The sequence below is a fragment of the Coregonus clupeaformis genome, chromosome 7, assembly GCF_020615455.1.
Source record: "Coregonus clupeaformis isolate EN_2021a chromosome 7, ASM2061545v1, whole genome shotgun sequence".
Classification (NCBI taxonomy): Eukaryota; Metazoa; Chordata; class Actinopteri; order Salmoniformes; family Salmonidae; genus Coregonus; species Coregonus clupeaformis.
In genome coordinates this window covers 7,543,930-7,557,883 of record NC_059198.1, presented here as the reverse complement: position 1 = coordinate 7,557,883, position 13,954 = coordinate 7,543,930, and the positions used below count along the sequence as shown (strand labels likewise).

General features: G+C 44.9%; 1 protein-coding gene across 1 annotated transcript in view; it reads right to left on the bottom strand.

The window, feature by feature from the left end:
* Positions 1–3,095: 3,095 nt before the first annotated feature.
* The window catches only part of LOC123491305 (tumor necrosis factor receptor superfamily member 16-like), a 39,250-nt gene continuing 28,391 nt past the window's right edge, over positions 3,096–13,954 (bottom strand). The window contains exons 4-6 of the mRNA XM_045221594.1: positions 9,663–9,903; positions 8,337–8,530; positions 3,096–3,829 (exon numbers count right to left, since the gene is read on the bottom strand). Of these exons, the coding sequence (XP_045077529.1) occupies positions 3,783–3,829; positions 8,337–8,530; positions 9,663–9,903 (482 nt within the window). The 3' untranslated portion in view covers positions 3,096–3,782. The remainder of the gene's footprint in view (positions 3,830–8,336; positions 8,531–9,662; positions 9,904–13,954) is intronic.

Here is a 13,954-nt window from a genome sequence, read left to right as displayed (position 1 = left end):
TGATCAAACAAAACACAGATCATACAACAAGTGAGAATAAAAACAGAACAAGAACAACAGAAAGTCTTCTGAACATAACTGAAAGACACCTGACTCCGTACACAGGCACTTGTATAGCACAGTCTTTGAGTGTGCATATTACATCTAATAAGTGCTAAAACAAGAAACCGTTTACAAAAAAATACTGATTTCAAAAAATATAATAATATTAATAACAAAAACATTGAAAGGGGAAATAAACTTTAGCATTGAATGTTTTGCATATTTATGTCTGTAACGTTATTCAGCGTTACATTCTTATATTATCTCCCTTCACTCTACCAGTGTCCCCTGCTATGGAGGAACAGTACAGATTGAGTCATACTGTAGATTCTATATTGACACCTCTATTCACCTGTGAGACAGCACAGTGTTAGATTGGGCCAGTGGGGCCGCCAGCCACAGTGAAAGGTTTAGTTATTCACCAGTCGTTGTTGACAGTCAGTGGTATTATGCCACTCTGTTGGTCCACTAGGTCCTACTGCACTTCCATTGTGGAGCAATATGAATCACACTGCTGTCAATAATATTGTGTGAAATATGTGTGTGTGAAGCCACTGGATATGGCACAAGCAGAGAGAGGCCTCCAGGCGGGAATATAGTGTGGATTTGTTGGTCTGTTTTCTATTCAGTGATATGGAACACATTCAAAGCCCCAAAACTCACTACACTGAGAGGGTCTGCCCTACTGTATCTTTGCTACGCCAGATTCTCTCTCTCTCTCTCTCTCTCTCTCTCTCTCTCTCTCTCTCTCTCTCTCTCTCTCTCTCTCTCTCTCTCTCTCTCTCTCTCTCTCTCTCTCTCTCTCTCTCTCTCTCTCTCTCTCTCTCTCTCTCTCTCTCTCTCTCTCTCTCTCTCTCTCTCTCTCTCTCTCTCTCTCTCTGACTCCCACAAAAGTGTCTCTACTTCGCTATCGACCTACATCTAAATTCAAGCATCAAACCACACCAAAGGGACCCTGAGTAATCACATGTCCCTGGGAATCAAACCTGGACTTCAAAGCAGTACAGTTACAGTAAGCGTAGCTACATTGCCAACATCTAATACCTACTGCGTGTTCAGTATGCTGTGTGCCAATAGAGATACATACAAAAGGGATCAAATGCAACACATACATACAGTTTATCATAAGAGAGAGTGTGGCGGGGGGTGCTTCAGATCACCATGGTGATACAGTAAAATGTCACTGCTCTCTCAGACAGATCAGAGGTGGGTAATGGTAATGTCACGTTGTTGCCACTTTAAAAGCGTTCTGTATGTCTCTGTGCACTACAGAACAGAGGGCTCCAGATGAGAGCCAGCTGACTGAGTGAAGCTAAATGAACCCTGTAGCTCAGTTGGTAGAGCGTGGCGCTTGCAACGCCAGGGTTGTGGGTCCGTTTCCCACGGGGGCCAGTATGAAAAATGTATGCACTTACTAACTGTAAGTCGCTCTGGATAAGAGCGTCTGCTAAATGACTAAAATGTAAAATGTAATTATACCTGCCTGTCAGGAATGTCTCCTTAATGGCCCGTGTTTACTCCCAAACCACCACCATACCATACCGCAGCAGACACATTAGCGACACTGCACTCTTTAGCACACACACATATCTGCACGTGTGTATGCGGGTGCTTGTGTTTATTTCAGTGAGACGGTCTCTGATGTCCCATGTCTCCACTCATTAGCTAGTACAGTATAATGGGTGATTGACGGGAGTCTTGGGTATAGCCTAATATACAGTGTTTGTATATAAATTCTGCATACTATTTCTAGCCAACTCTCGTCAGGCTACCATGGAACAGCCTTGAATACTGATACAGCAGAGTCTCTTTCTGATGATGTCACAGTTCCATTTTTGGCAGTTGGACATCACATTACGTGTCAGGTCAATGAGTCAGCAATGTTAAATAGTCTAAAAGTGCTCCTCATATTGCATATCACAGCTCCTGGGGCAATGGAGCTGCACTGCTGAGTAAGCCTTGTAACTCAACCCACTAAGAGAGGCTGATGCACCACAAACAGACAGGAGAGAAACATCTAGAATCTGTTACATTCAAAGCATGAATCATTCCAACAGAATCGTGGAAGTTCTGTCAGAGTCCATGTTGGATGGAGAAAATAAGTCAAGTGTGTCAGAAAACAGAGGAGGGATAGTGTATCATGTTGCGGTGACGGAATGACGGAATGATCCACAGCCATTGAGAATACACTTCTTAACACTTATTTTTCTTAAAACTGCACTGTTGGTTAAGGGCTTGTAAGTAAGCATTTCACTGTAAGGTCTACACCTGTTGTAATCGGCACATGTGACAAATAAAATTTGATTTGATTTGAATAGGAGAGCACAGTAATCAGGGGCAACAGTATAACAACAACACAAACGTCTCAGGCCCTGTTCACCTTAGAAATGTCTATGTCTGTGGTCAGTTAGAAAAGGATAGGAGATTTTGGAATGGGTGACTAATGCTGCATTTAGACGAAGGACGCAAAAACCGTCATACCAGTCAGGAGAAGAAAGCAAGCCAGCACGACGGTATGCGTTGCTATGGTGATTTTGGTAAACAAACAGTGCAAATCAACATCCGGTAGAAAACAACGCTACGGCAGACGGCAAAAGTTGAAATATTTGAACTCTGGCGGCAAGTCCTGTCTACCGTGACCTCAACGGCATTTACCGTCGTGCTCTCAGTGAAAATGACATCCAGACGCTGTCTACCTCGTACCATCTAAACGCAGCATAACAGTTCTCCCACTGAGTTGTGTTGAATAGATAACAGTGGGATACTATCAGACAGGATCCCATGGAGGATTATAACAGGCTGCTGCTGCTGAGGTCTGAGAAGAGTGTCTGGAGGTGTGACTGAGGCACTGAGAGACTACTGTAGGATTAGCCCTGAGAACACACTAGGATAGGACAGGTATAGATGGAGGGATGGAAAGAGGGACATATACGTACACGCTGGGAGAGAGAGAGAGAGAGAGAGAGAGAGAGAGAGAGAGAGAGAGAGAGAGAGAGAGAGAGAGAGAGAGAGAGAGAGAGAGAGAGAGAGAGAGAGAGAGAGAGAGAGAGAGAGAGAGAGAGAGAGAGAGAGAGAGAGAGAGAGAGAGTACAGACAAGGGGAGAGAGGGGACAGAGAGTTTATCTACCTCTGAGGCACAAACATTTGATGATGTGAGTGAGTAGGGGGAATCGGGGGGTGGATGAATAATAATTTTAGCAAATGGTCAAAGGAAGTTGGCAGTGAACTTATGGGGACACAGGATAAAACTCCTTCATGGGATAACATCCTAACAAACTTTTCATAATGATCGGTCAACACCAGCTGACAGAAAAGACAAAGAGATCAGGATATCTAACACAGTGATGCTTTTTGGATTATGGGTGGTAGTGATTTTGCAACTTTAGTGACTTGAGGCGGAGGGTTGGTGTTAGGGTTGGTATTGGCGGAGAGGTTTAGTGTTCAAAGACACACTGGCAGAGTTGGGTTCTGTGTAGAGATACAGACTCAGGCTCTGATGCTCCAGTCTGTCCAATAAGGGTCCATACTGAAACAAGAGGCCAATCAGAAACCGGTGGCCACACATGGTGAAAAGGGCCGATAATGTCGACAACGTCCTTGTTGTATCCAAGAAAGCCCACTCAGTCTGTACTCTTATACTGTATGTCCGTTCCCACATCCAGGTTTCCATGGCAACCCCACTGCCCCCTCTCCTCCTTCTCCTCCTCTTCCTCCTTCCTGTCAGTGGCTTCTCTTCTTCCTCAGACCTGGGGGGGAGGTGAGTCAGGCCCCCCATCCACCCTCACCACTGAGAGAGAGAGAGAAAGAGAGAGAGGGGGGGTGAAAGAAAGAAACAGAGAGACAGAGAGACAGAGAGAGAGAAACATGTTAAAAACATATATGGTCAGTGGTCTATGATGCTGTGTCCAATCTGATACACTCTGACACACTCTGCCCTGTAGGGGGCCTTGTGAGGTCACACACTCATCAACCCCTCCAACTGTTTCACTGAACTCATTACTACAGGGAGTGAGGAAGAGGGACAAATGTCCCCTTTTCCCACAAGCCCTCAACCTGTTGTCAATTGAGGGGTGCCATGGAAACGCTTCCGGAATTCAGAGGCGTTTTATAGAGGAGCTCCGAGTTCACTGGTTGTTTTCTTGTCTTGATCAATGCACCCCTGTGCCAGCCAGAATGTACAAGAGAGCTCTAATTCTAAAGGTTCACAAGAAGGGCTTTTTTGTATCAACCACGCTATGACATCATCGGGCCTGTTTAAGTGTATGTGGTGAACACAGGCGAAGGCTGCTACAGACGATCTTCTCTCATTCTACACACATTAGATTTTTTTTCTGAAATCCTCTCTTTTTTCTCTGCCTCTCCTTTAGCTCTCGTTATTTGTGTTGATTCTCTCCAGAGCACGTCATGCAGTCTGTAAATTGTTCTCCTTCCTGTTTAGACAGCCATCCTATGGGCATCACAGACACTGCAGAGAGACACTGAGCAGTCTTGCTGAATGCATCATTCTGTCTTTTCATGATAGCAGCAAAATACTTGTGCTCCTCTTCAGGATCTCCTCTTTGAATGGTTCATGCAGCCCTCCCTAGACTGCAAATGTAAACCTACTGAGTCAGTTGGTGGCTTAATTGATAAAGATTGCTGACACCCAAAATCTAATGGTTGCTTTAAATGGGAACCACTGCTCCACACATTCCAATTCTAAGGTATTAACCAGTCTTTATCAGATCAAATTCTACTGGGCATGTTCAGAATAGTCCAAGTCATTGGAAAGCACAAACACTGTTGATCTTCCATTAGTAAGTTCAGCCGATGCTGATTTGATTTCAGGCCACTCCGAAGCTTTAAAGATAGCTGATTAAGACTGAGATTGAGATCGGCAGTGAATAGGTAATCAACTGCTCTCCTCTTAAAGGCAGGAATGGAATACAGGAGACATGCTGATTACCTTCTGTTGCCCCAGGGTTATTTGACCAGCCCTAACCAGACCCCTGTCAATCAGCTGGCAGTTATGTCATGGCCTCTGGCACCTTGAGGCGTCTCACATTCCTCCTCACATTCAATTACCCTCTCTGTGATGTGATGTTGCTTAAACAGGGACTGTGATTTGTGGTTGTCTTACCTACCTTAGTTGAATGCACTGACTGTAAGTCGCTGTCGATAAGAGCGTCTGCTGAATTACCAAAGTGTACATGTAAAATGTAAATGTGACCTGTCTGATTGTCACACTGTACCCCTCCCACCACTGACATCCCTCTCTCTTTTAGAACAGAGTCAATAGAGACTCAAGTTATTCTATTCTACTCAAAATAGAGGTCATCACTACATTACGTTACATTTATTCATGATTAATGCCAATAATGGATTACCATTTATATAGCTCTTTTCATTTAGTCTCAAAGCGTTTTGGACAATGCATTACGTCAGTATTTCCCCTAATCTGAAGCTCTTGCTGTCTACCTCACCCCCATCCCAGGACTGCCTCTACAACAGAAATGGCTTTACTCCCTACTACACTAGCTACTCTACTACAACACTAGAATTGTACTCTACTAGCTACTCTACTACCCCACTAGCAACTATCTTACCCCACTAGCTACTCTCCTACCCCACTAGCTACCCACCTACTACACTAGCTACTCTCCTACCCTACTAGCTACTCTCCTACCCCACTAGCTACTCTCCTACACCTCTAGCTACTCTCCTACACCTCTAGCTACTCTCCTACCCTACTAGCTACTCTCCTACCCTACTAGCTACTCTCCTACCCCACTAGCAACTCTCCTACCCCTCTAGCTACTCTCCTACCCTACTAGCTACTCTCCTACCCTACTAGCTACTCTCCTACCCCACTAGCAACTCTCCTACCCCTCTAGCTACTCTCCTACCCTACTAGCTACTCTCCTACCCCACTAGCAACTCTCCTAACCCTCTAGCAACTCTCCTACCCCACTAGCTACTATCCTACCCCACTAGCTACTCTCCTACCCCACTAGCTACTCTCCTATTACACTAGCGCTGTACTACACTAGCTTTAGCCCACTGCCCCTCTAACCCGGGACGAGCAGACTTTGATTGACAGTTTCTGTGACTACCGTTCAGGTAGAGAACGGGATCAGATTAAGGACAAAGGCACGGCGATGAGAGAGACAAGTGAGAGGTTTGAGTCCCATTTACATTTTAAACACCACTCTCCCTCTGCCCCTTGAGGAAGGAATACTCCAGTGTAAAGGGGGAAGGGGCCTCAGAGGGAAAAGACAGATTGCTTTTTAAAAGATCACCAGATTGCACTGGAGAGTAGAGAATACTTATTATAGATGTTTGTAAGTCTTTTGGGAGGTCTTACCCCAAGGCAGTGACTCACACAGGGACCCGGGGAGTCCTTTTGAGCTTGTCAATCAAAGCACAGGGCATAATTGATAGATTTTCATATTTCACTTGAAATCTTAATTGACTTGTTTTGACTGGGTATGACACTGTCTACAAAGACTGCTATGGGCTTTTCAGTCATACAGTATGTGTAAAATATGGTTCATTTGAAAAAGGAAACCCTTATGATTTTATGGATTTATTGTACATATTCTCACCCCCTTGGGTGTTTTATATTTTAACAAGTCCCCATTAGCAGTGGAGGAGACGCACAACCCACAGCATGCTGTGTGCAGTACTGTATTTTAATGGCTTCCGCGCAGAAGACAGCGCTAACGCTAATTAGCAGACATTAAACACTGTTGCTGGATCAGATTTAAACAGGCAGGGGGATCGGGCCTGGCCTCCATCACACAACACCTGCTAATGAGCCAATCACACAAAGAGACTAGGGTTAAAGGGGCGGGCATCTACTCAATGACCCAATCACATGCTAATCCTCAGGGAAAGATGCCCCCTTTTCTCCATTATGCTGAGGCTTTGCATTTCTGAGTGGGGGAAAATGAATAGAATTCCCACAACACAAAATAAAACAATAGCAGCATTTCCCAGGTTTCCCAGGCATCACATGGGCATGGGTATGCATTTAGGTTGTGGGTAAGATCCAAAACAGCAGAGGTCAGGTGACTTTATAATTGTCTTCTGAACTACCTCATAACTACTTCATAACTTCTTCAGTTATGTATTCATGACTGCATAGAGAGAGATGCTGAGTCACTGGATGTGTAGGGCCCTTAGGCTCTGGCTCAGCACTTAGGAGGTTGGAAAAACAAACTCATCACTCTGTAGTTGGTCTCCTCTCTTCCTTCTGATGACAAAGCTCTCTCTATCACTCCTCTGAGTGGACAGAAACTGTGCCACGCCACTGAGACTCCAGAGAGAGAGAGAGATAAAGAAAAAGAGAGAGAGAAGGAGGAAGAAAGAGTAGATATCTAGAGAGACACAGAAAGAGAGAGATAAGTTGAAAGAGATAAAGAGAGGGAGAGAGGAGTAAGTAGAGCATGGTTCTCCTCAGTATAAGAGGACTGACTGTGTCTGTGCCACCGATTTTTTAATTGAAGGAAGGTAGATCGCTCCAGGCTCTATAGAGAGACCACTTCACATTCCTGAAGCTCTTGCTTTTGTTTTAACTTTCTTGTTCCGTTTAAAAGGTTGCTCTCCTCCTTCACAACCATTCATCATGTATTTCCCACAATGCTTTCCTCCTGCTTATTGAGGGTCTTTGTTCTGGATGGCAGTGGTGTTGTCTCCAACCGAATATTGGACCACCTCTCTCTCTCTCTCTCTCTCTCTCTCTCTCTCTTCTCTCTCTCTCTCTCTCTCTCTCTCTCTCTCTCTCTCTCTCTCTCTCTCTCTCTCTCTCTCTCTCTCTCTCTCTCTCTCTCTCTCTCTCTCTCTCTCTCTCTCTCTCTCTCTCTCTCTCTCTCTCTCTCTCTCTCTCTCTAATATCGAAGAGCGGGTCACATGTAGCATAGGCAGAGGGGTATACATTGGTAGAACACAGATATCAGATGTCAATTGTGTAGACTACTCATCCTTCCCTCCTTCATAACCTCCCATGTTAAGACTTCTTTGGTGACATTTACAAAGTCGTATCTCTAAGTATGTATTCACAACGGGATAATAACTGAGACTCGCTAGGTACAATAATACAATATGTATCCTAAATTCACTTTGTTACCACTTTCATCGCTCACTTCTGTACTGGAACCATCTATCCATCTGTATATGCCTAGTCCAGCTAGCATGGAATGTCATGACAGACCCAACAGGTGAACACACAGACATACAGACTTCCATTACAGCATCTAGCTAAGTGTACAGTGTGTGTTTTAAGGTAACAGTGTTACAGTGTTATGAGAGCTCACCTATATGTTCCTGTCTGTGTGTCTGTGTCTGGACCTGGGCCTGGGCTGCATGCTGCTGCTCCTGCAGACTCTGACTGTCCACTGAGATGCCGCTGTCGCTGTGCAGCTTCTCCCCCTCCGGCGTCACCGTCTGATTGGCTGCTGTGGCTTGGCGGTTGTTAGCCGGCTGTTTGTTCTGCTTGCAGCTGTTCCACCTGGGAAGGTGTGAACGGAGAAGAAGTGAGTCATGCCCGCAACACTGTGTTCCCAGCAGTGGTTTAATTGGTGTGATGCAAGTGATGGACGTTTTGGGATTGGGATCGTCATCAGGACACGTGGCAGGGACGAGGAGTGATAAGTCATCGAACATCTCTGAATGTATTCCAGTAAACATAAAGAAGCACAAGGGAAACAAGCCTTCTGGCTTTATAGTGGTTTTATCCTCAATCATTTTTAATGTAATGTTGTCTCTGGCTGGAGCAGCCTTCTAGTTGTAATGATCAAATCTAATCAATCAGTCAATCAAAGCCTTTTAACAGACAGTGTTGTAAATGTTTATACAGTGGAAGGAGACAGATATTAAAGTAGCCCCATAACTGTTTGTGTTGACGAAGTAGCCACTCGGATTTCAACTGGACTGCACTTTACAATCGATGCCAGATGTGATGATGAGCTTGTTTACTTGCTACATGGTGTGTTTGAATCGCTGTGTGTGTGTGTGTGTGTATGTGTTTGTGTGCACATGCGTGTGTGTGTGTGTCTCTGTGCATCATTTCTAATGTTTGATGTGTGACTGACCTCTGTCAATCATTATGCTCTGAGTGTGTGACCTTCGAAATGCATTATGGTGTGTTGGAGTGTGTGTGTGTAATCATGTGGTGTAACTGGGTCAATGTCTCGCCATTCCACAACAGGCCTAAATATTTCACCATACAGTCCCTCTCTATCTGCCTCCCTGCCTTTCTTTAGCCATGGGCTACATCACTCAAACACCACCCTGCCTGTCTGTCCCCTTCCCTGACTATTCAACCTCTCAGTCCTAGTTCATTCCCTCTCTCTCCCTCCTCCAGCCTGAGCCCACTGAAAGAGAAAAGTGCTGTCTGCATACATGTATTATCCTCCCTGCTTTGTCTCTGGTCCTATCTGTGTGATAGCTGCTTCTACCTGTGTGATAGCTGCTTCTATCTGTGTGATATCTGATCCTATCTATGTGATGGCTGCTTCTATCTGAATGATATCTTCTTCTATCTGCATGAAAGCTGCTTCTATCTGCATGATCTCTGCTTCTATCTGTGCTCATATCCTATCTCCCTGCTTTGTCTCTGGTCCCATTCCATGACCCCTCACCTTTTGAAGACGATGAAGGCCACCAGCCCCACCACCACAGCAGCCAGGATGGAGCAGTAGATGGGGATGAGGTTCTCGTTGAAGCCCTGTCCGATGAAGCGAGGGTAGCTGGGCTGGGCCGTGGTGGTCTCTCCCCCCGGGTAGGGGCTGCTGGAGCTGTCTGGTGGGAGGCTGTCTGTGAAGGAGGGGGAAGACAGGTCCAGGGGAGAGGTGGGAGACGTGTAGGATGGGAGGAGAGGATCTGAGGAGAGGGAAAAGGAGAGATTGCTATTATATAAGACAGGAAGAGGTCATTTTCATATGAGGTCATCATTTCACGGTAAGAATTCTTTATTTCAAAACTCACACACTTAACCAGAAGTCATAATAGCCAGTTTAGGAATACATTATCATTGGCTAAGCAACCTACATCAAAGTCTCCTTGGAACCAGCACATTGTACTGTAGTTAGCACACCGGTATATCAAAAAGGGAATTTACATGGGGACCAGGGAAATAAAAACAACAAATATATATATGTTTCCATAATGAAAAAATACTATTTCATAAACTATAACGGTATGCATCCTTCTTCAAGTAGTTCTGAGCCTGGGTTTAGTCACCACGATGTCCCTAAGCAGATGTTTGAGTGACAGTGCACACATGTGAATGCTTGTTCTAATAGGCAGATGGGCTCCAGCTAAGATGCTATCTGGAGAAAAAGGGGGAATGCTTCTAGAGGAGGAGGAGGTGGGAGGCAAACTATCAATCACCCACATAATAACCCAAGCCCAGCAGCACATCATGACTCTCTCACCAGGTATGCATCCTAAATGGCACCCTATTCCCTACATAGTGCACTGCTTCTGACCAGAACTCATAGGGCCATTTGGGACGCAGCCCAAGTCCTTCTCTAAATGGGAGCGTGACTGTGATCTCTGTACATAACATGACACACACCATGTGGAGTACACGCAGTACAACGTCAGGGGCTTTAGGGGGTCAGTGTGTTCAGCTTAGCCTCTGGTGCTGCAGGCCAGGCCTGGGAGGGCAGCAGTAGGAACTCTCTCTCTCTCTCTCTCTCTCTCTCTCTCTCTCTGCTACTGGAGGGGTCTGGTATTCATCAGGCCTAACTCACAAATGTTTTATAAATTGTCCCATTTCCTCTCTCTCTCTATTTTTCTGTAAATTGCATTAATGATCAAATGCTATTTTCCAGTGTGCCAGCGACACCATTCACCATGCCTGCCCAGAGGCCTTCTGGCTTCTGCTTCCTCTGGCAACGTACATACAGTACAGGGAAACTCAGTCATGTTCTTTGTAGTGGTTACCCTGTTATCTGCGGTGTCATGCACTCCTACTGTGTGTGTTGTGTAATAAAACTGTTATGCTTCAAGTATTAGATGTAGCTACAGTATGTCTGCCAGTATTCATACCCTCAGGGGAGAATGGTGGAGATGGGCCTTGTCTCTCTCTGTGGTGGGAAGCAATGCCAGGTGGTGTGTAAATGAAGAAGTAATTCCCAACAGAACAGAACCCCATGCAGGCTTCCTCAGCCCTCAAATAACATGATTTTCCTGTGTTTTCTATACACTCACAGGCCAGTTTATTAGGTACACCCATCTAGTACCGGGTCAGACCTACAAGTAGGAAACTGGCATCACACAGTTGCTGCAGATTGGTCGATGGTACACCACCGCCACCAGTCTGTACCGTTGACACCAGGCAGGATGGGTCCATGGACTCATGCTGCTTAAGCCAAATCGTCGGCCTAGGTGATGTTTTTCCACTCCTCAATTGTCCAGTGTTGGTGATCGCGTGCCCACTGGAGCCGCTTCTTCTTGTTTTTAGCTGATAGGTGTGGAACCCGGTTTGGTCGTCTTCTTCAGTAGCCCATCTGTGACAAAGATTGACAAGTTGTGCGTTCCAAGATTCCGTTCTGCACACCACTGTTGTACTGCACCGTTATTTGTCTGTTTGTGGCCCGCCTGTTACCTTGCACGATTCTTGCCATTCTCCTTCGTCCTCGCTCATCAACAAGCTATTTTCGCCCACAGGACTGCCGCTGACTGGATTTTTTTTTTTGTCACACCATTCTCGGAAAAGCGTGAAAAGCCCAGGAGGGTGACCATTTCTGAGATACTGGATCCGGCGTGCCTGGCACCAACGATCATACCACAGTCAAAGTCTCTTAAGTCGCTCGTTTTGCCCATTCTAACATTCAATCGAACAGGAACTGAATGCCTCGATGCCTGTCTGCTTGCTTTATATAGCAAGCCACGGCCAAGTGACTCACTGTCTGTAGGAGCGATCCATTTTTGTGACCGTGGTGGTGTACCTAAAAAAACTGACCAGTGAGTGTATATTTCCACACTATGAGGTAGGTATAATACTGTGAAATTGTGACAATTATGATAATGCCCTTTTAGTGGAGAGCTGTTTGAAAAGACTGCCTGAAATTTCTGCCTGTTTTGGTGAGATGGAGTGTTAGACCAATAAGAAAGAGTTCCAAACCACTCTGCCAATAACAGCTAGTTTTCCCCTCCCCACTCAGACCACTGCCAGACAGTTCTAGCAAAAATCTTGCTTGAGAAATTGCTCTTTGCTAAGAAGCTATTTTTCTTTCTTTTTGACCATTTTAATTCAAAACAATCACAGTATCTACTTAATTGTTACCCAGAAATAATTTGATTTTGAGTTAAAAACGGCTGCATTGGAACTTTAAGAACATAGTGAAGTATGAAATGGCAGTTATGGTCAGTGATGTGGTCTCTTGAAAAATTGACACAAAGGAAAGCAGTGGACCATCACAATAATAACGAACCGGCGAAATTCAGCACTTCTTTTTATTACTGACAAGACAGTTTTTCAGTTTTTTTCTCCACATTGATTTATTGCATATTTATTTACACTCCCCAGGGACACTGATGGGAGTCTTAGGGTAAATGTGTTAAATTCTGCAGCTTGTTAAGACGCAGATATCTCCTAGCAGTTTCCTTGGCGATGACAGGGCATTCCTTAGCCCGTAGGGAGGGATAGGTTTACTGAAACGGTAGAGAATACCGTTCCACACTGGACACTTCCTGCACACAGCCACGTCACACCAAGACACAAAAATAAAACTCAATCTATTTAAAGGCATAGTATCGATTTGAGGGAATTATTTTAGGCCAAGGTCAGGTCACAAGTGTGTGGCCAGTGGGAATGGTAGTCACGTTTGCAGTCTGTCAGTCCCAGTGTAGGTGTAACAGAACATGCTTGACCTTTCAGGAAGCACGCTTCTCCTTCCATCTCTATTCACCGATCAGTTGCAGTCGATTTAGCATTATGGTGATAAAACAAGAGGATCCCAAAGATGAGATTTCCACAATCACATAAAATTCCCCTCTTTCACTTTTTCCACTGTGTGAGTCATACGCAGCGACTACGTCAGCCATATAATTCTACAATGACCACACACACACACACCATTTATTCACACCTTTGGAGACGGCGTGTGTGAGTTATGATAGCCGTGTCCATTTCATCCGGTACTCTACGGATGGCTCTCTGTGGTGACTGCAGTGAGTCAGAGTGACTCAACACTCACTGAAACCAACACAAACGTTCTCTTTCCCTCCTTCTAGCTGTCTCTCTTTCATTCTATATTCCTCTGAACCCCTCATCCTCTTTCTCTCTCTTTCGCCCCCTTTTCTTTCTCTTTCTCTCTCCTTCTCTCTCATATCTCATGCTTACCTGCATGTATGCATCAGCCTTGTGCTGATCTAGAAAGTAAGGCAGTTAACTGGGAAATAAACCTGCGGCTCCAGTGCCTGTCTCGGTCGGCTAAGAGTGTTACCCAAAGGCGGCCGTGGTTTAACTGTTTTGTTTCAGCTTCAATAGATTTTAAACGTCTCTGAAACAAATAAAAATTCCCTGAGCTTTTATGAGCCCAGGCCCGTGAATAACTGTTTATAAGGGGGAGTGGAGGAGGAGAGAGAAATGCTGTTTTATTTTATTCTATTTGGCATTTTAGTTTTTTTTGTAAAGTGGTCCTCTGTAGCTCAGCTGGTAGAGCACGGCGCTTGTAACGCCAAGGTAGTGGGTTCAATCCCCGGGACCACCCATACACAAAAATGTATGCACGCATGACTGTAAGTCGCTTTGGATAAAAGCGTCTGCTAAATGGCATATTATTATTATTATTATTATAGAAAGCATTCATACCCCTTGACTTATTCCATATTTTGTTGTTACAGCCTGAATTCAAAATGGATTAAATGAATTTTTTGCTCACCCATCTACACACAATATGACATAATGACAAAGTGAACA